Source organism: Enhydra lutris, unplaced genomic scaffold (genome assembly GCF_002288905.1).
Source record: "Enhydra lutris kenyoni isolate GAN:26980312 unplaced genomic scaffold, ASM228890v2 scaffoldscaffold9, whole genome shotgun sequence".
Classification (NCBI taxonomy): Eukaryota; Metazoa; Chordata; class Mammalia; order Carnivora; family Mustelidae; genus Enhydra; species Enhydra lutris.
The window spans coordinates 22,352,863-22,377,300 of record NW_019154093.1 but is presented as its reverse complement, the minus strand read 5'-3'; the positions used below and the strand labels follow the sequence as shown (position 1 = coordinate 22,377,300).

The 24,438-nt window shown below is 39.5% G+C and overlaps 1 protein-coding gene across 3 annotated transcripts in view; it reads right to left on the bottom strand.

Moving 5' to 3' along the window:
• LOC111143445 (sterol carrier protein 2) overlaps positions 1-24,438 on the bottom strand; it is a 116,939-nt gene extending 92,501 nt beyond the window's left edge. For 2 of the 3 annotated variants that reach the window (XM_022497196.1, XM_022497197.1), the window contains exons 1-5: positions 24,286-24,438; positions 15,193-15,250; positions 14,492-14,563; positions 11,537-11,668; positions 8,909-8,973 (exon numbers count right to left, since the gene is read on the bottom strand). In XM_022497196.1, the coding sequence (XP_022352904.1) occupies positions 8,909-8,973; positions 11,537-11,668; positions 14,492-14,563; positions 15,193-15,250; positions 24,286-24,354 (396 nt within the window). In that variant the 5' untranslated portion in view covers positions 24,355-24,438. The remainder of the gene's footprint in view (positions 1-8,908; positions 8,974-11,536; positions 11,669-14,491; positions 14,564-15,192; positions 15,251-24,285) is intronic. The other variant, XM_022497198.1, reaches the window with a different exon arrangement.

Genomic DNA, 24,438 nt, shown 5'->3' with positions numbered 1-24,438 from the left:
GAAGCATCTGCCTTCAGCTCAGGTCATGATCCCAGGATCCTGGGATCAAGCCCTGCATCAGGCTCCCTGCTCCACAGAGAGCCTGCTTCTCCCTCTTCCTCTGCCTGCTGCTCTGCCTACTTGCACTCTCTCTCTATCTCTCTGTCAAATAAATAAATAAATAAAATCTTGGAAGGAAGGAAGGAAAGTAGGAAGGGAGAAAGAAAGAAAATAAGTCTACCTGCCTCATCATCTTGTGGAAAACTGACAGGACTAGAGCCATTTTAAAACAGAGAGCAGCCACTGTAGAGAAACTGCCTTTGTTTGAACTGGCTAAAACCCTCTGGACAAAATAGTAATTATGTTCAGCAATTACTTGAGAAGTGAACAGGAAAACAGACACCCTGATTATAAGACTGATGGTTATGGACTTTTGGTGCAGAGGTGGGGGGGGTGTTGGGGGTGGTGGGCGGGCAGCCAACAGTTAATGTATAACCAGGAGTAGTTTGGCTTGTAAACATAAATAAAAAACCTTTTTTCCCCTTCTATTCAACTCAGGTAATTGCCCCCTTCTTCTTCCTCTAAAAACCTGTTGCTTTCACCCTACAAGTGGGAATCCTATTTGGGTATTTAATTGAATCTGTCCTCCCCATACTGCAAGTCTTTAATTCCAAAAAAATGCTCATTTTCCTCTCAAAAAAAATCTGTAACTATATTTGGTGACAAACCTTACCCAGACTAATTGTGGTGATCATCTCACAATATATGCAAACATTGAATCATTATGTTGTATACCTGAAACTAACATAATTGTGTATGCCATTTATACTACAATTTTTTATTTTTTATTATTTTTTTTTAAAGATTTTATTTATTTATTTGACAGATGGAGATCACAAGTAGGCAGAGAAGCAGGCAGAGAGAGAGGGGGAAGCAGGCTCCCCAATGAACAGAGAGCCCAATGCGGGGCCCAATCCCAGGACCCTGGGAGCATTACCTGAGCAGAAGGCAGAGGCTTTAACCCACTGAGCCACCCAGGCACCCCTATACTGCAATTAAAAAAAAAAAAACAAAAACCCTAATTCAAACATAAAGACAGAAATAAGCAAAAGGATGGGAAAAGACATACTATTCCAATTCTGTTTAAGGAAAGCTGAAATGCCTATGTTATCAGACAAAACAGATCTAAGATCAAGGAATACTACAAGGGATAGAAGAGGGTTATCCCACAATGATGAAAGGGTCAATTTATCAAGTACCTAACAATCCTAAATGCTACTATGCCTAATATCAGAGCTTTAAAATACATGAAACAAAAACTGAAAGAAAGAGACAAACCATCAGATTTAGCAGATCTCAATATCCCTCCCCCAATAACTGACAGAACAAGTAGACAGAAATATCATTAAGGATATAGAAGACTTGATCAATATTAACAATCAATGTTATTTAACATTTATAGAATACTACCCAATAACATCAGAATACATATTCACTTCAAGCACAGAGACTATTTATCAAAACAGACCATATCCTGAGACAAAAAGTAAGTCTCAGTAAACTAAAAAGTATTCACATCAGGGGCGCCTGGGTGGCTCAGTGGGTTAAAGCCTCTGCCTTCGGCTCAGATCATGATCCCGGGATCCTGGGATCAAGCCCCGCATCAGGCTCTTTGCTCAGCGGGGAGCCTGCTTTCCCCTCTCTCTCTGCCTGCCTCTCTGCCTACTTGTGATCTCTGTCTGTCAAATAAATAAATAAAATCTTTAAAAAAAAAAAAAGTATTCACATCATACAAAGTATATTCTCTGACCACAGAGATTTAAAATGGAAACAAATAACAGAAAGATATCTGAAAATGCCCAAATATTTAAAAATTAAGCAACACGCTTCTAACACATGGGTGAGAGAAATATCACAATGGAATTTTTTTTTTCACCCGTTTTTTAGATTCCAGTTAGTTAACATACAGTGTGATACTAGTTTCAGGTGCAGAATTTAGTGATTCATCACTTACATACAACACCCAGTGCTCATCACAAGTGCCCTCCTTAATATCCATCACCCATTAAACCTATCCTCCCCCAGCTCCCCTCCGGTAACCATCAGTTTGTTCTCTATATTTAAGAGACTGTTTTCTGGTTTACCTCTCTTTCTTTTTTATTTTTATTTTTTGGAATTTTTTTTTTAAGATTTCATTTATTTATTGGAGAGAGAGAAAGAGCACAAGCAATGGAGAGGGGCAGAGGGAGAAGGAGAAGCTGGCTCCCCGCTGAGCAGGGAGCCCAACACAGGGCTCATTCACAGGAGCCCAGGTTTATGACCTGAGCCAAAGGCAGACGTTTAACCTACTGAGCCACCAAGGCATCCCTTTTTTGGGAAATTTTTAAATAATTTGAACTAAATGAAAATAAAAGCCTGACATAAGAAAATTTGTGGTATGTTGCTTAAGAGTGTTAAGGGCTTTTTTTAAAGATTTATTTTATGTATTTGAGAGAGAGAGAGAGAGAGAGAGAAAATGGTATGGGGAGGGGCAGAGAGAGGAGGAGAGACAATCTTAAGCAGACTTCACAGTGAGTGCAGACCCTGATGCTGTGCTCAAACCCACGACCCTGAGATTATGTCTTGAGCTGAGAACGAGAGTTGGGAACTTAACTGACTGAGCCACCTAGATGCCCCTGCTCAAGCAGTATTTTAAAAGAATCTACAGCATCAAATACCTACATTTGAAAAAAGGACAGATTTAAAAGCAATGCAACTTAATAGACTATAAAAATAAAGAGCAAATTAAACCCAATGTAAGAAAAGGGAAATATTAAGGATCACAGCAGATCTAACTAAAAAATTAACAGAATGAAATAGAATGAATATAAATTAGCAGAATGAAATAGAAAAGAGAAAAATAAGGAAAATCAGTAAAAATAAAAGCTGGTTACTCAATAAAATTGGTAAACATCTTTTATTTTACTGATCATGGGAAAAAGAGAGAAGACAAAGATTAACAACATCAAAGGAAGAGCAAGGACATGTCCAAAGATTCTACCCTAGAGGTATACTATGGGAATAATATGATCAGCTTTTTGTCAATAAATTCAACAATTTAAATGAAATGGACAAATTCCTTAAAGGGTGTTATCAAAGCTCACCCAAAGTAATAATAATAATAATAACCTAAATAGTAATATATTTACTGAAGAAACTGAACCACTGAACTTTAAAGGTTAAAAACCTTCCCATAGGGGTGCCTGGGTGGCTCAGTGGGTTAAAAAGCCTCTGCCTTCAGCTCAGGTCGCGATCGCAGGTTCCTGGGTTTGAGCCCTGCATTGGGCTCTCTGTTCAGCAGGGAGCCTGCTTCCTCCTCTGTTTCTCTCTCTGCCTGCCTCTCTGCCTACTTGTGATCTCTATCTGTCAAATAAATAAATAAAATCTTTAAAAAATAAATAAATAAAAACCTTCCCATAAAGAAAATGCCAGACCTAGATATGGTTTTTAATAATTTTCAAATAAAAGTTATCATGGTATTTATCACTCATTACTTAAGAAAAAAACCTATTTTTCATGTGTCATAAATGTTAGGTACTCCCATTATGGACTCACCTAATAATCTTATTTTGTACTCTTCTCCAGCTGCCACCTCCCAATCCCCGTTTTTCAAACTATCCCCTGAACATATTAACTTCTTTTTTTAGTAGGTTCCGTGCCCAACGTGGGACACGAATTCACAACCCTGAGATCAAGAGTCCCATGCTCTATTGACTAAGCCAGCAAGGTGCCCCTGAACATGTTATATTATGTTCATTCCAACATCTACAACTTGGCTCATGATGTTTTCTCCCATACCCAGGAAGAGCTCACCTTTCCCTATCTTTAATTATCTTTGTTTTATTATTATAATTATCCTTATTTATATAATAATTTCATATAATTATTATCTCTTATTGTCTTTAAGACTCAACCTAACATTTCCCACTTTCCTAAAAAGTTCTCTAAGGGAAAAAGGGAAATAGCTCTTGTTGATTTGAATGCCTATTATGTATCAGACACTCTCACGATTAGTAAGAGATACTATCACATGCATTTAATTTAATTTGACATAGAGGTCCTTAATGTTTGAACAGAGAGAACTGAATCAGATTGATCTCATAAGTTAAATAATAGTATAATCTTAGATGAATAGGCTAAAAGTTATCTTCAACTCATTTTCTAACAATGATCCTAGTTTTAGGGGTACCTGGTTGACTCAGTCAGAAGAGCATGTGACTCTTGATCTCAAGGTCATGAGTTCGAGCCCCACTTGGGTATCAAGATTACTTAAATGAATAAAAGTGGGGTGCCTGGGTGGCTCAGTGGGTTAAAGCCTCTGCCTTCGGCTCAGGTCATAATCTCAGGGTCCTGGGATCTAGCCCTGCATGGGGCTCTCTGCTCAGCGGGAAGCCTGCTTCCTCCTCTCTCTCTGCCTGCCTCTCTCCTACTTGTGATCTCTGTCTGTCAAATAAATAAATAAAATATTTTAAAGAAAAACTATTAAATGAATAAAACTTAAAAAAAAAGAAAAAACAGGGGCGCCTCGGTGGTGCAGTCAGCTGAGCAACCAAGTCTTGGTTTCAACTCAGGTCATGATCTTGGGGTCATGGGATCAAGCCCCACATGGGGCTTCTGTCTCAGTGTGGAATCTGACTGACATTTTCTTTCCCTCTCCCTTTGCCCCTGCTCCCCTCTAAAATAAACAAATAAATCTTTTTTAAACACACACACACAATGATTCTAGTTTTATACTGTAGTGACTTCTATAGAAAAATCCGTATTTATCAGAGATCAATTCCTACATACTCAAATTCTAAACAGTCATCAAGTAAATAACTTTTTTTTTTAAAGATTTTATTTATTTATTTATTTGACAGACAGAGATCACAGGTAGGAAGAGAGGCAGGCAGAGAGAGGAAGGGAAGCAGGCTCCCTGCTGAGCAGAGAGCCCGATGCGGGGCTCGATCCCAGGACCCTGGGATCATGACCTGAGCCGAAGGCAGAGGCTTTAACCCACTGAGCCACCCAGGCGCCCCTGAAGTAAATAACTTAAGAAGAAATTTCCCTTGAAAAAAAATACATATATATTAGAAATTGCCTACTTGCCCCTAGAGAAACAATTCTAAAAAATAGGAACTATTATTAAATGATTATTACTAAAATGAAGATTACTTTTAAAATGAAGAAAATAGGATTAAACTAAAATAGAAATATTTAAAATCATGTTGATAATCAACTCAAAGGCCCTCAATCTCTAAATTGTCAAAAATTGCTTTAAAAGTTGCTTACAATTGCGTTAAAACTGCTTTGAAACATTTTAAAAACTGGGGCATCTGGCTGGCTAATTCGGTGGGGCATGTGACTCTTGATCTTGGGGTTTGAGTTCAAGCCCCATGTTAGGCCTACAGTTTACTTAAAAAATAAAAATAAATAAAATAAAAAGCTTTTAAAATTGTTTTTTTTACAAACAGAATATAAGACTATTCTAAAGGTGACATAAGCCCAAAACTCAATACCCATAAATACACAAAACAAATATCTATAACCTTCTTTTCTAGTAATATTCTTCATCTAAAGACAATACAAGGGGCCCCTGGGTGGCCAAGTTGGTTGAGCATCCAGCTCTTCGTTTCAGATCAGGTCATGGTCTCAGGGCTGTGAGATCAGCCTCACATTGGGCTCCACGCTCAGCATGGAGTCTGCTTGGGATTGTCTCTCCCTCTGCCCCTCCTGCTCATGCTCTCTCTCTCTCTCAAATAAATCTTAAAAAAAAAAAAAAGATAACACTAATACCCCACTATTCCCTTTGCTTTTGTTTTGTTTTGTTTTGCAGTTTCACTGTGGGGTTTCTTTTTATTTATCCTAATTTGGATTGGCTGGGATTTTTCAATCTGCAGATTAGTGTCCTTTGCCAGTTCAAGAAAATTAGTAGCCATTATCTCTTCAAATAATGCCTATGCCCTATAAAACAGCCAGAAAACAATTAACAAAATGTCAGTAAGTCCATACCTATCAATAATTACTTTAAATGTAAACAAACCAAATTCTCCAATCAAGAGACAGAGTGGCTGAATGGATTAAAAAAAAAAAAGACCCATTAATATGCTGCCTATAACAGACTCACTTTCAGATGTAAGACACACAGATTAAAAGTAAAGGAATGGAAAAAGACATTCTATGCAAATGAAAATTAAAAGAAAGCTGAAGTTGCTATAGTTACATCAGATAAAACAGATTTTAAGACAAAGACTGTAATAAAAGACAAAGGTCACTCTAAAGAAAAACACTTCATTATTCTGGCTTTCCTCTACAGTCACATGTTGATATATATACTAAAGCATAATTATGTTTGGTCTTATTATTTTAAGTCAGGTTTAAGACCTCAAAACAGCCATCTAATGATAAAGGGGTCAATCCAACAAGATGACATAACATTTATAATTATTCACAGGAGCACCTAAATATATGAACCAAATGCCAACAGACCTACTGGGAGAAAGAGGCAGCAACGCAATAATTAATACCCTACTTTCATCAATAGATAGATTATTCAGACAGAAAATCAGTAAGGAAACATTGAACCAGACAGATGGACTTAACTGATATACACAAAACATACCATACAAAAGCAATAGAATATACATTCTTCTGTGGCACACATGGAACATTCTGAATAAATGATGTGGTAGTCCACAAAACAAGTCTTAATAAATTTAAGACTGAAATCATCAAGCATCTTTTCCAACCACAATGGTATAAAACTAGAAATCACCTACAAGAAGAAAGCTAGAAAATTCACAAATATGTGGAAATTAAACAACATGCTACTGAACAATCAATGGGTCAAAGAAATAAAGAAACAAAAAATCTTAAAATGAATGAAAATGGAAATACAATATACCAAAACTTACAGGATGCAGCAAAAGCAGTTCTAAGAGGGAAGTTCATAGTGATAAACTCCTACACTGAGAAACAAGATCTCAATAAAAACCACACAAAAACAAACAAACAAAAACATTTAACTTTACACCTCAAGGAACAAGAAAAGACACACAAACTAGGCCCAAAGTTACCAGTGAGAAGAAAATAACAAAGATCAGAGTGGAAATAAATGAGAGAGTAAAAAGCAAACAGAAAAGATCAGTGAAACTCAAGGCTAGTTTTTAAAGATAAACAAAATGCCCATGCCTTATTTTCTCTCCTACCACTTCTTATCAATTAATTCAATTAAACATAATTATATCTTATCACACTATTCTCCATTTATCTTAACTTCCTGCCAATTTTTCATCTTTTTTCTAAAAGATAAGACTACTGTTTAGAGTGTATTCTAAATAATTATTTCTAATCTAGTCCAGTTTCACTAATTCTCCTTTTAGTTATGTATAATCTATCAAACCTATCTTCTGATTTCTTGATTTTAATTATTTTATTTTTCTTTTCTATAAACTCTATTTTTTTCATGCCTATAAGTTCCTTTTCACAGTTTCCTATACCCTTGGGATATTTCCAAGCATGTCTTTTACTTCTTTAAACATGGTTAAGTATGCCTCAATCTGTGTTCAATAAATCCAGTTTCTGAGGTCTTCAGAGATCACTTTTTTTTTTTAAGATTTTACTTATTTATTTGACATACAGAGATCACAAGTAGGCAGAGAAAGAGGAGGAAGCAGGCTCCCTGCTGAGCAGAGAGCATGTGATCCCAGGACCCTGGGATCATGACCTGAGCCGAAGGCAGAGGCTTTAACCCACTGAGCCACCCAGGCACCCCTTCAGAGATCACTTTTTACTGTGCCTTCTTTCTCCTGGTTCTCAGTTACGGTGTCCTGTTTCTTTAATGCCTGGTTATCTTTGCCTGCTTAGAAAATTACTTGAAGAGTTCTCAAAGTCTCCAAAAGAAAACGCTTGCCTCCAAAAGCAAATTCACACTTTTGTCTGTTAAGTGCCTAGGTAACTACCATTCTGGAAGCAATTTAGACTCAATTCAAGGTTTGAGGTTTCTTTGACTGCCATGTAATGAGAATTTTGGTAGCAATTTCAATGATAAATAGCTTATGATTTATTAATTATCAATGAAAGGTTTTTCTGGGGGATTTCTTTCCTTCTCTTATTTCTTCTTTGTTCTGCTCAGTGCCAAGTCAAGTCTCCTTGTGATTTCATGAAAGGGGGGAAAAAAGGACACAGAGGATCACAGTTTTTCTTTAGGTTCACCTTTACCCAAAGGGTTTAACCCAAAGAGCCCCCATTTTATTGTGTGGAGTGGTTACTAAATTTCTGATCATGGGAGGACCTGAATTTTGAGTACTTTCCTCTTCATTCTAAGGGCAATCAAAATTGAATCTCACAGCTTTCTGATGAAAGGCATTCAAGGCAAAAGCAGCTTCAAATACTAATCTTAATTCTCTGGCATTCACCTGCAATTCCTCTTCTCTCTTTAACACTTTAGGGCCTTTAGGGTTTTTGCTTATACTCTATTCAAATATTTTAGCTGTCATCAGTAGGAGACTGGTTCAAATAACCTGGCTTCCCATTACCAGAATTAAAAGTCCCATACTTTAGTAATCCTCTTAAATTTGTTAAATGGAATTAATTTAATGACTCTCAAATTAAATAGGGAGGTCACCTCAAATTCAATTATTTGACCTCTCTGAATATCGGTTTCATCACTGACAATGCAAAGAAGCTAAACCAAATCATCTCTATGATTCTTTACTGTTCTAACATACCAGAATTTATGCATATATATGCAATGTCACTTTTCAGATTGTGAATTATATCAGTTCATTTAATAATTATGCCAAGTTATGCTTTGTGTTGCTTATTAACAGGCTCTATCCAAAGTAGTCAAATGGGCAAAGCTTTCTCACAGTGTTATAAAAACTCCAGAATAATAGTATATAAGACTCACATTTGTTACAATGGATCCCTTCTCCATCTTCTCAAAACCAAGAGCCAAGACACAATCTGCCATACCTTGAAAGAAGATATAATTATGAAAAATTAAATTTTCAGACACCTAACAAAATAGCATTAAATACTTTAAGTAATATATATATAATGGAAAAAGATGCTATAATGCTACAAAATGTTTAATAAGTGAAAAATTAGGGGAAATTCTTACATGATTCTATTTCTTTTAAAGATTTTTTTTTTTAAGATTTTATTTATTTATTTATTTTTTTGGACAGAGACAGAAATCACAAGTAGGCAGAGAGGCAGGCAGAGAGAGGAGGAAGCAGGCTCCCTGCTGAGCAGAGAACCTGATGCGGGGCTCGATCCCAGGACCTTGGGATCATGACCCGAGCCGAAAGCAGAGGCTCTAACCCACTGAGCCACCCAGGCGCCCCTCTTTTAAAGATTTTATTTATTTACTTGAGAGAAGGAGACAGAGAGAGAGAGAGAGAGAGCATAAACCATGTGGAGGGGCAGCAGGAGAGGGAGAAGCAGACACCCCATCCAGCAGGCAGCTTGGCGTGAGGCTCAATCCCAGAGTCCTGAGTGGAAGGCACATGCCTAACTGACTGAGCCACCCAGCTAGCCCTACATGATCCTAGATAAGAAGAAAAATTAGGAAAGTATTGAATTCTTCTTTTGATTCCCAATATGCTAATAAAAGTTTTTAGTAATATGGAAATATGGTACAGTGAAAAACAAATATAAACAGCTAATTTTGAATTCTAAAACACTAAATAAAAGTTTTTTAAAAGGATCCTAATCAAAATCTTAACAGAATTTAAAAAAATCTTAATAGAATTATTTCTGGAGGAAGGAGATGCCTAAAAAATGATGTTAAATGATGTTAAAAAATGATGTCAACTGAACATCAAAACAGGAATTACTAAATTTTTTCTTTAAGAAAGGAAAAGAAAGGGGTGCCTGAGTAGCTCAATCAGTAAAGAACTTGACTCTTGATCTCAGCTCAGGTCTTGATCTCAGGGTTGTGAGTTCAAGCCCCACCTTCTCCATGTTGGGCATGGAGCCCACTGAAAGAAAGAGGGGAGGGGAGGGGAGAGGAGGGCAGGGGAGGGGAAGGGAGGAGAAGGAAAAGAAAGAAAAATAACAAAGTAAGAAGGGCGGAAGACACCAGCATTATCAAACAACAAAACATTATAAAGCTCCAACAATTAAAACACTGAGCAGTAATGATCAACAATCAATCAGGAGAACAGAATACAGGGCCTAAAAAAAAAAACCACCCCAGAATATTTGGAAATACATAATATGCTACATACTCAAGAGAACTGAAAACATATGGCCACAGAAAATCTACATAAATATTTATGGTAGCATTATTCATAATAGCCAAAAAAGTAGAAATAATCCAATGTCCGTTGATAATTCTTTAAACAAAATGTGATCTATCCATATAACTGAATATTATTTGACCATAAAATAGAAAGAAATAGTGATACATGCTACAACATGAACAGTGAAAACATTATGTTAAGTGAGAGAAGCCACAAAAGGCCATATATAATATAATTCTATTCACTTAATGTTTAGAATAGGTAAATCCAGGGACAGAAAGTAGGTTAGTAGTTACCATGGGCTTAGGAGAGGGGAAAATGAGGAGTGACTGCTAATAGGTTTAAGGTTTCTTTATGTGGTGATAAAAATGTTCTAAAACTCAATAGTGGAGGGGCGCCTGGGTGGCTCATTAGGTTTAGCATCTGCCTTCAGCTCAGGTCATGATCCCCAGGGTCCTGGGATTGAGCCCCACATCAGGCTCCCTGCTCAGTAGGGAGTCTGCTTCTCACTCCCCCTCTGCTGCTTCACCTGCTTGTGCTCCCTCATTCTCTCTGTCAAATAAATAACAAAATCTTTAAAAATAATAATAAAAAGAGACACCTGGGTGGCTCAGTCAGTTAAACTGCTGCCTTCGGCTTAGGTCATGATCCCAGGGTCCTGGGATCAAGTCCCACATCGGGCTCCTTGCTCGGGAGGGAGCCTGCCTCTCTCTCTGCTTCTGCCTGCCACTCTGCCTGCTTGTGCACTCTCTCTCTCTCTCTCTCTCTCACAAATAAATAAATAAAATCTTTTTTAAAAAGTAACAATAAAATAAAATTAGATAGTAGTGACAGTTCATAAAATCTGCAAATCTACTAAAAAAGACTGAATCGTATAGTTTCAAAAGGTGAATGTTATGGTGCATAAATGAGATCTCAATAAAGTTATTTTTTAAAAAGATATACAGTACAGGGGTGCCTGGGTGACTCAATGGGTTAAGCCTCTGCCTTCAGCTCGGGTCACGATCTCGGGGTCCTGGGGTGGAGCCCCGCATCAGGCTCTGCTCAGCAGAGAGCCTGCTTCCTCCTTTCTCGCTCTCTCCCTCTCTCTCTCTGTGTCTGCCTCTTTTCCTACTTGTGATCTCAATCTCTCTGTCAAGTAAACAAATAAAATCTTTGAAAAAAATTAAAAAAAAAAAAGATATACAGTACAAAGCAAACCCTCTGATGGTCATGTGGAGAACTGATAAACGAGAGGGGCAATAACCCCGTATGTGTTTCAGTACACTCGAGAACTAAGCGATCCTCACCACCCTGAATCAGCTGCCGGGCTATAAACAAAGCAGTAGAACCAGTAGCACAGTTATTGTTGACATTTATTATAGGAATTCCAGTCAGTCCCAAACTGTGATAGATAGACCTCTGTCCGCAGGTAGAGTCACCTGTAGAGAAAAAGAAACAAAACTGTAAAATCTGCAACATGGGAATTTATGAAACTGTTATGCAACATGGCACCCCAGTACAGGGTTTTTTTCCTTCAATATTGTGCCTTCGTGCATATAATACAGGCACAGCAATAAACCAATGACATCTTATTCAGAAACAGTTTTTGCATTAAGCATTATTTATACTCCAAATAGGAAAAAATCCTCAAAACATGTATATGTGTACTTTCTTTACATGTCACAGATGTAGGAAAGTAGAGAAATGACCAAGCAGTAGCAAACAATTCAATTTGGTTAGGACCACATGATAAAGGAAGCCATGTTTCATTTTTACTTCAGATATAAATCTTTAAAACTACATCAATGGATTAAAAGGCTATGATTTTTTTTCTTCATAGAAAGGCTCTACAGGGGCACCTGGGTGGCTCGGTGGGTTAAAGCCTCTGCCTTCAGCTCAGGGCATGATCCCAGGATCTTGGGATAGAGCCCTGCATCGGCTCTCTGCTCAGCAGGGAGCCTGCTTCCCCCTCTCTCTCTGCCTGCCTCTGCCTATGTGTGATCTCTCTCTGTCAAATAAATAATTAAAATTAAAAAAAAAAAAAAAAGAAAGAAAGGCTCTACAACTTCAAAAAGTTTAAAAGATCCTGTGTGGCAGGGTGTTCCAGAAAAACAGTGATCCAAGCTGAAAACACTTTGACTCCCTTTCCCCAGTAACAGGGGCATCAAGGCAGACAGACATGCTGGAGCAAAAGGATGGGAACATCCAAAGGGACAGACTCTCCAGAAGTCTTCAGGGAACACAGCAAGGTTCAGGACCTTCTTTTCAGTAAATACATTATGCATCTCTTTGACCTAGTAAATTTCCCTTTGAGGATGCTCTTGATATATTAAAATCTCAAAAAAAAAAAAAATCACAGATAAGCGTGAAGATTCATCTATAGTAATGCCTACTACAGACTTTTATGATAAACAGTAGATTATGTATCTATTCAATGGAATTTTATCATTAAAAAAAAAAGACCAAAGAAGCTCTTTATGATATAATTTGGAACAGTAGCCAAGAACTACTAAGTAAAGAAAAAAAAAATCAAGATACAAAATAGTGTGTTTATTATGTTACCAGGTGTATAACAAAAGAAAGGGGGAAAGGGAACTTACACAGTCACACATACTTATGTACAAATAACCTCTGCAAAGATACACTAGAAATTAGTGAAATTGACTGTCTAAGGGAAGGGAACCATGAGACAGGGAGACAGGAATAAGAGTGAAACTCTCCATCACATAATCATTCACCTTTGGTATTTTTGTACCATGTAAATATTTAATCTATTCCAGAAAAAAAATTTTAATTTAAAAAATGTTAATGATAATATAAGAGAAGACTTTATAGGGAACATGGATTATCCTAAATTGAGAAAACTAGGTTACCAAAAAGCACTAGGATCCTTGTTCTCGTTTTTTTGTTTGTTTTTTTTTTAAGTTTTATTCATTTAATAGTTTTTTTTAATATCTTATTTATTTATTTATTTGACAGACAGAGATCACAAGTAGGCAGAGAGGCGGGCAGAGAGAGAGGAGGAAGCAGGCTCCCCTCTGAGCAGAGAACCCCATGTGGGGCTAGATCCCAGGACCCTGAGATTATGACCTGAGCGGAAGGCAGAGGCTTTTTAGCCCACTGAGCCACCCAGGCACCCCTTAAGTTTTATTTTTTTAAGTAATCTCTACACCCAACATGGGGGTCAAACTCACAACCCAAAGATCAAGAGGCTCATACTCTTCCAACTGAGCCAGCCAAGCACCCCAGGATCTTACTTATTTCTTTAAGAGAAAATTCTATGTGCATGCATACTCACATGCATTCATATTCGCTGAAAGGTAACACCAAAAAATTAATGGTAATTACTTCTGCACTGGACAATGGGATTAGAGGGGACTTTTTTCTTGTGTTTTTTTGTTTCTTTTATTCTTTTATTCTTTTTTTACAATTAGTATATACTCTTTTCCTAATTAGGAAAAAGTTTAATGAAAAAAATTTATTGGGGGTGCCTGGGTGGCTCAATGGTTGAGCATCTACCTTCAGCTCAGGTCATGATACTGGGGTCCTGGGACAGAGTCTGGCATCAGGCTCAGTGGGGAGCCTGCTTCTCCATCTCCTGCTCCCCCTGCTTGTGCACACGAGCGTGTGTGGTCTCTCTCTCTCTCTCTCTCTCTCTCTCTGTGTCAAACAATAAGTAAAATCTTTTAAAAAAGTGTATTGGATACAAAAAAGTCAACAAATATAAATTTTAAGGTAACAAAGAACAAAAATTTATCTTCTGAATAGTAATTATCTTTAATGGTAGAACGATGGGTAATTTTTTCTTCTTCAAAGATAAGCAATGCTTTGTAATTTATCTCCTGTTCTGGCAATAAACAATGGCAAAAAACATATATTAAACTAGGCTGACACATAAGGGAAATCTAGGGATGATAGAAATAAGACTCTAAATCCTGAGTTTGGAGGGTTAAAATTCACAAGTGCCTCTGCATTGTTTATGAAGTTGCAGCTAGATTAGGTGAAACATTTTTAAAATATATAGTTTAGGGGCGACTGGGTGGCTCAGTGGGTTAAGCCTCTGCCTTCGGCTCAGGTCATGATCTCAGGGTCCTGGGATCAAGTCCCTCATCGGGCTCTCTGCTTGACAGGGAGCCTGCTTCCTCCTCTCTCTCTCTCTGCCTGCCTCTCTGCCTACTTGTGATCTCTGTCTGTCAAATAAATAAATAAAATCTTTAAAAAAAATAATATATATAAAACAAAATATATAGTTTATTACATACCATAAACGTAGCCACAACATGCCTGTTCCACTACTGAATAAGGGATCTGGGCATCAGCTAAAGCCTTCTGGGCTATAAAAACAAAAGAGTTTTATCAAACAGTGCATTGAGTATTTGCTTTAGGTAGGTCAAATTAAGTTTAGAGTTTTCCCAGAGTAGATTGACCTCTAAATAGTCTGTGTCCAAATCAAAGGACAAATCCTTCATCAAGTCATCTTAGATCTCTCCATTCAGAAGTAACCGTTTCTCCCTCTAAGCTACTACTTTTTCACACCTCCTTTTTGATACTTAACATTTTCTGTCTTGTGTATCTAACTATAAATATATTAAATCCCAAAGTCTTAAAGCTCCTTAACCTCAAGAACCTTATTCATCTCTGTGGCTCCACTGCACATCTAAAAGACAAAATTGGAAAGAATATCATTATTGTGGCGGAGAGGGGGAGACTCCCACAGAGCCCTTTGGTGTCCTAGCAAACAGCTGGACAGTACATAAAAATTACAGGCCACTGTTTGCCCTGGCTGCTTAGCTAAGAATGCCCAAGCTCTTTTCCCTTTGTCCTTTCTAATGAGTCACTAGGCAATTGTCTGTATAGCTTCTTCCCCCCTGACCCAGGCTTCTTTTTATGGTTGCAAGGCTCCACAATCAAGACAGATGATACAGTAACTCCAATGTTCAAAGATCTAAATTTCCTCTATTACCTGCTTCTTTTGCCAAGTCAGGGTAGTCTCTTGAATTCTCAAGTCCAGGCTTCAAGAACTAGAAATATAGAAGGAGATAAATAAATAGAAGCAAATATAGTTAGATTTTTCTCACAACAGAGGACTTCAAATATTCATTTACCAATTAATTTAAACAAAAACATACTGAGCACCTATATACAGGCCTTGCCCTTGGGGAGCTTCTAGTCCAGTGGAAAACGGGCAATTATACTATAGTGTCCTTAAGTACTGAATAATTTGGGGGAGAAAACTACCTAGCCTCAGAAGGAGGACTAGAAAGGCTTCCCAGAGAAACTAACATTCAAATTAATCTTTAAGAATGAGTAGGAGTTAGCCAAATAAGAGAAAAAAAAGTTCTAGGGCAAAGACCTAGAAGTGAGAGAATACGGCTCAATCTAGGTACTGTAAACAATTTTACGTTGCAGAAGTTGAAGTAAAAGTAAGATTCAGCAAGTGACAGGGACAGAAGAGTAACTTAAGACCAAATGATAACTACTAAGCCCTTTTCATGTATCAATTTATTTAATTCTCACAATGATCCTAAAAGGTAGGTACTATTATTATTATCATCACTTTACAACAAGAAAACTAGGGTACAGAGAGATTAAGTAATTTGCCCAAGGACACGTAGCTAATTAAGTAACGAAGCTGAAATTTCAGCTAGTCTGGTTCTAGAGCCAACTCAAAAGGGACTTTATATGCCTTCCTATGACGTCTGGGCTTTATCCTAAAAACCATGGATTTTTCTTTTTTATAAAGAGACTGGGGGTACCTGGGTGGCTCAGTCAATTAAGCATCTGCCTTTAGCTCTGGTCCTGATCCCAGAGACCCAGGATGGAGCCCCGAATCAGACTCCCTGCTTAGTCTCCCTGCTTTCCCTGAAGCGAAGAGCCTGCTTCTTCCTCTGCCTCCACCACTTGTTTTCTCTCTCTCTCTCTCTCTCTCTCTAAAATAAAAAATAAATAAATAATCTTTAAAAAAGAGAGAGCGTCTTGGGGGGAAAAATGAGATACTTCTACACACCCATTAGAATGGTCAAAATCCAAATACTGACAATACCAAATGCTTAAAAGGACAGGAAGCAACAGGAAGTCTCATTCATTGCTGGTGGCAATGCAAAATGGTACAGCCACTTTGAAAGACAGCTTGGCAGTTCCTTATAAAGTTAAGTATCCTCATGGGCGCCTGGGTGGTTCAGTGGGTTAAGCCGCTGCCTTCGGCTCAGGTCATGATCTCAGGGTCCTGGGATCAAGTCCCGCATCGGGCTCTCTGCTCGGCAGGGAGCCTGCTTCCCTCTCTCTCTCTCTCTCTCTCTCTCTCTCTCTGCCTGCCTCTCTGTCTACTTGTGATCTCTCTCTGTCAAAAAAAAAAAAAAAAAAAACTTTAAAAAATAATTAAAAAAAAAAAGTTAAGTATCCTCAGGCGCCGAGGTGGCTCAGTTGTTAAGCGGCTGCTTTCAGCTCAGGTCATGATCCTGGAGTCCTGGCATCAAGTCCTATGTTGGGCTCCCTGCTCAGCGGGGAGTCTGCTTCTCCCTCTGACCCTCACCCCATTGCGCGCTCTCTCCCTCTTAAATAAGTAAACAAAATCTTAAAACAACAACAACAACTAAACATTCTCTTAACATATGATCCAGCCACTGTGTCCTTGGGATTTATGCAAATGAGTTGAAAACTAATGCCCACACAAAAACCCACACAGGGGTATTTGTAGTAATTTTTTTTAAAGATTTTATTTATTTGACAGAGAGACAGCAAGAGAGGGAACACAAGCAGGAAGGGTGGGAGAGGGAGAAGCAGGCCTCCCGCTGAGCAGGGAGCCCAATGCAGGACTCGATCCCAGGACCCCGGGACCACGACCTGAGCTGAAGGCAAATGCCCAATGACTAAGCCACCCAGGCACCCCTATAGTAATTTTTAAATAACTGCCAAAACTTGTAAGTAACCAAAATGTCTTTAATAGGTGAATAAATAAACTGTGGTAATACAAACAATGGAATATTATTCAGCACCAAAAAGATATGAGCTGTTAAGCCATGAAAAGACATAGAGGAATTTTAAATTCATGTTACTAAGTGAAGAAGCTAATCTGAAAAGTCTATATACTACTGTATGATTCCAACTATATGACATTCTGGAAAACTATGGAGACAGTAAAAAGATCAGTGGGTCAAGGGTTGAGGGAAGGGAGGGACAAACAGGCAGAGCACAGAGGATTTTTAGGGCAGTGAAACTATTCCATATGATACTACAGTGGATACATGGCATTATGCATTTGTCCAAACCTAAAATATACAACACCAAGAGTGAACCCTAATGTGAACTATGGACTTTGAGTGATAATGATATGTCAGTGTAGCTTCACTGATTTTTAACAAACGCCCCATTCTGGTCCAGATTACTGACTGAGTGAGGCTGGGCATGCGTGGGGGCAGGGAGCACATGGGAACTCTATTTTCTGTTCAATTTTGCTATAAACCTAAAACTGCTTTGAAAAATAAAGACCTACTTTTTAAAGGAAACAGAGAGAGACTGGGGGGTGCCTGGGTGGCTTGGTCAGCTAAGCATCTGCCTTCCACTCAGGTCATGATCCCAGAGTCCTGGGATCGAGCCCCCAATCAGGCTCCCAGCTCAAGGAGGAGTCTGCTTCTCCCTCTGCCCTTCTCCCACCACTCATGCACTCTGTCTCTCCCCCCTCTCTCAAATAAATAAATAAAATCTTTTAAAAGAGAGAGATATTGGGATGAAAAGACCTGCATCTTTTTTTCTTTTTGCTTATGTTTTTTCTTCTTTCTTTTTTTATTAACATATAATGTATTATTTATTTCAGGAGTACAGGTTTGTGATTCATCAGTCTTTTTTTTTTTAAGATTTTATTTATTTATTTGTCAGAGAGAAAGAGAGCACAAGCAGGCAGAGTGGCAGGCAGAGGCAGAGAGAGAGAGAGAGAAGCAGGGTCCCCGCTGAGCAAGGAGCCTGATGTGGGACTCGATCCCAGGACCCTGGGATCATGACCTGAGCCAAAGGCAGTGGCTTAACTGGCTGAGTCACCCAGGCATCCTGTGATTCATCAGTCCTACACAAGTCACAGCACTCACCATAGCACATACCCTCCCCAATGTCCCTAACCCAGCCACCCTATAGCTCTCTGCCACCCCTGCCCCAGCAACCCTCAGTTTGTTTCCTGAGTTTAAGAGTGTCTTATGTTTGTCTCCCTCTCTGGCTTCATCTTGTTTCATTTTCCCTCCCTTCCCCTATGATCTTCTGTTTTGTTTCTCAGATTTCTCATATCAGTGAGATCATATGATAACTGTCTTTCTCCGATTGACTTATTTCACTTAGCATAATACCCTCTAGTTTCATCCACATCATTGCAAATGGCAAGATTTCAGGTTTTTTGATGGCTTCATAATGTTCCATTGTGTATATACATACCACTTCTTCTTTATCCATTCATTCTATTGATGGACATCTAGGCTCTTTCCATAGTTTGGCTATTGTGGACACTTTTGCTATAAGCATTGGGGTGCACATGCCCCTTCAGATCACTACATTTGTATCTTTAGGGTAAATACTCAGTAGTACAATTGCTGGGTCATAGGGTAGCTCTATTTTCAACTTTTTGAGGAACCTCCATACTGTTTTTCAGAGTGGCTGCACCAGCTTGCATTCACACCAACATTTTAGATCATTCTAGATGTAATGTGGAGAATGAATGAAGGAAAAGGCTGCAGGCAGTGAGGCCAAATGATTCTGGAACAGTCCAAGTGAGAGTTGACTAAGAAAACAGCAGAAAGGATGGAAAAAGCAGACCGACTTAAAAACATAAAGGAAGGGGAGCCTGGGTGGCTCAGTCAGTTGGGTATCTGCCTTCAGCTTAGGTCATGACCCCAGACTCCTGGGATCAGCCCACATCTGGCTCCCTGCTCATTGGGGAGCCTGCTTCTCCCTCTCCCTCTGCCCACTGCTAGTTTTCTCTTTCTCACTATCTCAAATAAATAAATAAAATCTTTTTTAAAAAAGAGAGAGAGAGAAAGAAAGAAAGAAAAAAGAAAACGAAAAAAGAAAAAAGAAAAGAAGCAAAACGTAAAGGAAGTAAAATCTACCAAGCTGGGTGACTGATTAGATAAAGTACACTTGTTGGATGGTCAGTGGAGGTGCTAACAAAAAATGGCTTTCAAAAGATTTTGACTGTAAACCACCATAAGATATATTATGACAAAACCCAGTAGACACACACATACATACATAATTATAATTTCCCTTTAAAACATTCAGTCACCTCTGCATAAATCGAAATTGAGTTGAGGTCACGCCTAGGTGGCTCAGTGGGTTAAGCCTCTGCCTTTGGCTCAGGTCCTGGGATTGAGCCATGCATTGGGCTCCCTGAGCAGGGAGCCTGCTTCCCCCTCTCTCTCTGCCTGCCTCTCTGCCTACCTGTGATCTCAATCCATCAAACAAATAAATAAAATCTTTAAAATAAAATTGAGTTGAGTTCACACTGCACTTTTCCCTTTCCCAATAATATAATACTGATTAAAATCTGTCCTAATGCTTTATCCAGTGTGTGCCTTTCCTTATCTTTGATATCACCACTCACACGAAAAAAACTGAACTTTGCCTCTACTGCAGAAACTCCTCCAAGCACTGCGTCTCAATCGCAATCTTCACTCCATCCCCACAGTAGTTACTATCTTCACTCCTACCGTAATCACTTTCTGTAATATTTCATAATTTTATCATCCAAGTGTGTATCTATAGACACTACAGTTTAGTCTTGCCTGTTTATCAAAATTATATGGGTTGGGATGCCTGGGTGACTCAGTCGGTTAAGCGGCTGCCTTTGGCTCAGGTCATGATCCCAGGGTCCTGGGATCAGAGTCCCACATCAGGCTCCTTGCTCAGCTGGGAGCCTGTTTCTCTCTCTCCCTCTGCCTGCTGCTCCCCCTGCTTGTGCTCTCTCTATCTCTCTCTCTGTCAAATAAAAAAAAAAAATCTTTAAAAAAAATTTTATGGATCTTTTAATTCTTTGTTAATCTACAGGTCCTCCTCCACTACTTTCTTTTCCTCTCAATGCATCTGTTTAAGAACCTAGAACGTTTGACCTAGAGTTTCCCCAAGTAAGTGTTGCTTTAGCAAACTTGTTTCCATTTTGTGTGTATGTGTGTGTGCAGTTGTCATGTAAAATGTATTTCTTCTGTGGGTCATGAAATTATCACACATAAAATTATTAGAAAAATTAAGTGCTTAATTATTTGGTCCTAACTACAAGGGAAACAGAATTTCAGAAAAAGGTAACCAGAATAACTTAGAGCAATTTGAAGAAATAGAAATAAGAAAATATAGGACTTGGACTACACTATAGACTGAATGTGTCCTCCTAAAATTCATATATTGATATCTAATCCCCAATATGACTGAATGATTGAGGTGGGCCTTTGGGAGGTCATAATGATCAAAATGGTATTTTACAAATGGTATTAATATGCTTATAAAAGAAATGCCAGAAGTTCCCTCACCCCTTCTGCCATATGAGGACACAGCAAGAACATAGCTGTCTATGAACCAGAAAGCAAGATCTCAAAAGACAATGAATCTGGCTCAGTGGGTTGAGCCTCTGCTTTCGGCTCGGGTCATGATCTCAGGGTCCTGGGATCAAGGCCCACATTGGACTCTGCTCAGCAGGGAGCCTGCTTCCCGCTCTCTCTGCCTGCCTCTCTGCCTACTTGTGATCTCTCTGTGTCAGATAAATAAATAAAATCTTAAAAAAAAAAAAAGCAATGAATCTGCCAGTGCCTTAATCTCTTGATCTCAGACTTCCCAGGCTCCAGAACTGTGAGAAATAAATATTTACTTTTTAAGCTGCTCCACTCTGTATTGCTGTTATTTTGCAACCGAAACAGATCAAGTCAGATCAGTTCTTGGAAATAGGTAGAACATAAAACTATGAACAAAGGGTGGGACGCCTGGGTGGCTCAGTTGGTTAAGCAGCTGCCTTCGGCTCAGGTCATGATCCCAGCGTCCTGGGATGGAGTTCCACATTGGGCTCCTTGCTCATCAGGGAGCCTGCTTCTCCCTCTGCCTCTGCCTGCCATTCTGTCTGCCCGTGCTTGCTCTCTCTCTCTCTCTCTCTCTGACAAATAAATAAATAAAATCTTAAAAAAAAAAAAAAAAACTATGAACAAAGGGCATATCAGAAGGTAGGTAGCATAAGCAAAGGGACTTGGCCTGTCAGCCTGATGGTAGTGGTGATTTAGTTGTATTAAAACCTGTTGACATCCACCAAAGAAAACTTACTTCCTACACTAATAATAAAACTCATTAAAGGAACTTCAAGTTGTATCAGGAACTCAGCTATTCAAATTAAGAACCATAACACAGGAATCTGACCATTACAAATTTACCAACAGAGCTTAAAGTATTATCTAGTAAGTTTTTCCCTCCTCATCAAATCCTGCCCCAAGTTCCAAAATATCTAACCTAGAAGGAACTGGCCCAATAAGTACATTAATAAAGCTGTTCTTCACAGTCCCAATCTCTTCCTTCAATACTGTAACTAATACTGCCCACAGCTCCACCTCCTAACTTAGAAAAAGAAACAAATTACTTCCCAAAGGGTTTTATAAAGTTCTGTGCTTTCCTACACAGCCAATATAATCACATATTCAACAGCCAATGGAGGATCTGACTGCATTAATGTCATACTTAAAAAGCTTTTACTGTCCACCTCTATTAGGAGTTCCCCCTCCCGGGGCACCTGGGTGGCTCAGTGGGTTAAAGCGTCTGACTTCGGCTCAGGTCATGATCTCAGGGTCCTGGGATCGAGCTCAACATCAAGCCCCACATGGGGCTCTCTGCTCAGCAGGGAGCTTGCCTCTCTGCCTACTCATAATCTCTATCTGTCAAATAAATAAATAAAGTCTTAAAAAAAAAAAAAAGTCCCCCCTCCCATGAAACAATAGGATGAACTCCAAGTACCTGCTTTATTATGATTAACTGACTTTTCTACTCAAATGTTTTGATCAAATTACGTACTCTCACCCCATTTGGTAAGATAATAAAAATTTTAAGGCTGTTTTCTCAGGAAGAGAACTTCCCCCTGGAAACTCTCTTTCCTAAAGTGTATCCATTTAGTACCTTCCAGCTAACATTCATTAGGATCTTATTTTCAGGCACCAGGCATTTTCAAGGTGTTACAGATACAGCAATGAATTGGACATGGTACTCATCTTGGGAGGAGCTTACATCCTAAGGAAGAATATGAACATATAAACAGAGAACTTCAATATAACATAAGTACGGGTTTCCCCTGCTGTCAAAAATATTGTGTTCTGGGTACCTGAGTGGCTCAGATGGTTAAGAGACTGCCTTCGGCTCAGGTCATGATCTCAGAGTCCTGGGATCGAGTCCAGCTTCGGGCTCCCAGCTCCATGGGGAGTCTGCTTCTCCCTCTGATCTTCTCAGCTCTCATGCTCTCTCTCACTAAATAAATAAAATCTTTAAAAAAAAATATTGTGTTCCTATGAAAACTTTCATAAACTGAAATGGCATAAGGTGAAGAAGAAATTGCCATTAACTAATATGGAAATTGTTCTGAGTGTTCTTGGACCCAAAATATAACCCCTTAGGCTTTTCTGATACCTTAGGCCACATCTTGATAATGAATGCACAAAATAAATCAAGATAAAGCACAGATGCTCACAAGCACAGTTCAAAGCTATGGCAGTTTAATGCTGAGATGCTGAGTGTACTTTCAGGGAAGGAGCTGGGCAAGTCACACTCTGACTGCTGCTTGCTGCTTGCTGCTTGGGGTGTTCACTGCCTCTGTTAACAGCAACTCCCTGCAGAATAAATGCTGGATGTTATTTTCACTTTTTGCCTTTTTCTTTTTTTCTTTCTTTCTTTTTTTTTTTTTAAAGATTTTATTTATTTATTGGACAGAGAGAGATCACAAGTAGGCAGACAGGCAGGCAGAGAGAGAGGGGGTAGGAAGCAGATCCCCCCCCTCCCCGCCCGAAGCAGAGAGCCCAATGCGGGGCTCGATCCCAGGACCCTGAGATCATGACCAGAGCCGAAGGCAGAGGCCTGAGCACCCAGGCACCCCACTTTTTGCCTTTTTATAAAAGCAAAAATCCTCTCTGAATTTCAGTTAACAAAAATAGATACTAACGTAGGTCTTTTGTCAAAGTGAAGTGGTATAACTTGAACTTTCCAAAAGTGGGGGATATCTGCAATGAAGCAAAGGTAAGTACAGGGCTCTGCGGGAAAATCAGGAGGATCAAGAGACTTCTCGGAGAAGATGAACTGGTCTTTTAAAAACGAAAAAAAAAAAAAAAAAAACCACGCAAAGAAGTCAAGCACAAGTAGTGAGAACAAGAGGAGAGGCATAAAACAGCGTGGGGTGAAACTGACAGCAGTTTGGCATTACCAGAACGTAGGAGTGGTGAGGATGACAAGAAATGAGAGCGGAGGACCCTGGCTTCCTAAGAACGAAGCAGAGTACCACATGAGGAACAGAAAGGAGGTCAGAGGATCCAGAAAACATGCCACTTGTGCAGAGACACTTAACATCACTAATGTTTCTCCTCCTCATCCTCGCTTCTAACTGTAAAGGGATCCTACAGGAGAGTATTCTTGGGTGTGCAGAGCGGGGACAGTCCCCACCTGCTTTCCTTTCCATGGCAAGGAGGATGTCGCCTCATCAAAGGTCCAAATACCGTGGGATTCCACTCAAAATCAAAGGAAGTGTGGACTCTGTTGGGGCGTCCGTCACCAACTCTGACCCAGGGAGAAAAGGGAAGGAGGAACGGGAAAGAAATGACCGCAGGAATAACCCCCAGACGAGACCACACTTCAAAGACAGCCCTAAATTACAACCCCTCCGAGTCGCCAACATCGAAGAAGCCGTGGCTGAGCAGGGGGATGCGCGGGACCCCCTCCCCGTAGGAAGGACAAACCACTGGACAGCGCCTGGCCCCGTCTCCCGGTCACCTCGGGGCTCCCCTATATCCGGGCCTCTGCCGGAGAGAGCCGAACAGGGAGCCCGCCCGCGGGTTTCCGCGGCTCTGTTTACCTTGGTCATCCCAACTCCCACCACGAACACCAGGCTCTGGGGCAAATTCTTTGAGGTGACCGGAAACATGACGCTGGTCGTGCAGGGCGGACGCGGGTGCAGAAAGTCCTGAAGCAGCTGACCGGAGAGCGCACAGACTGAAGCGGTGGCGAC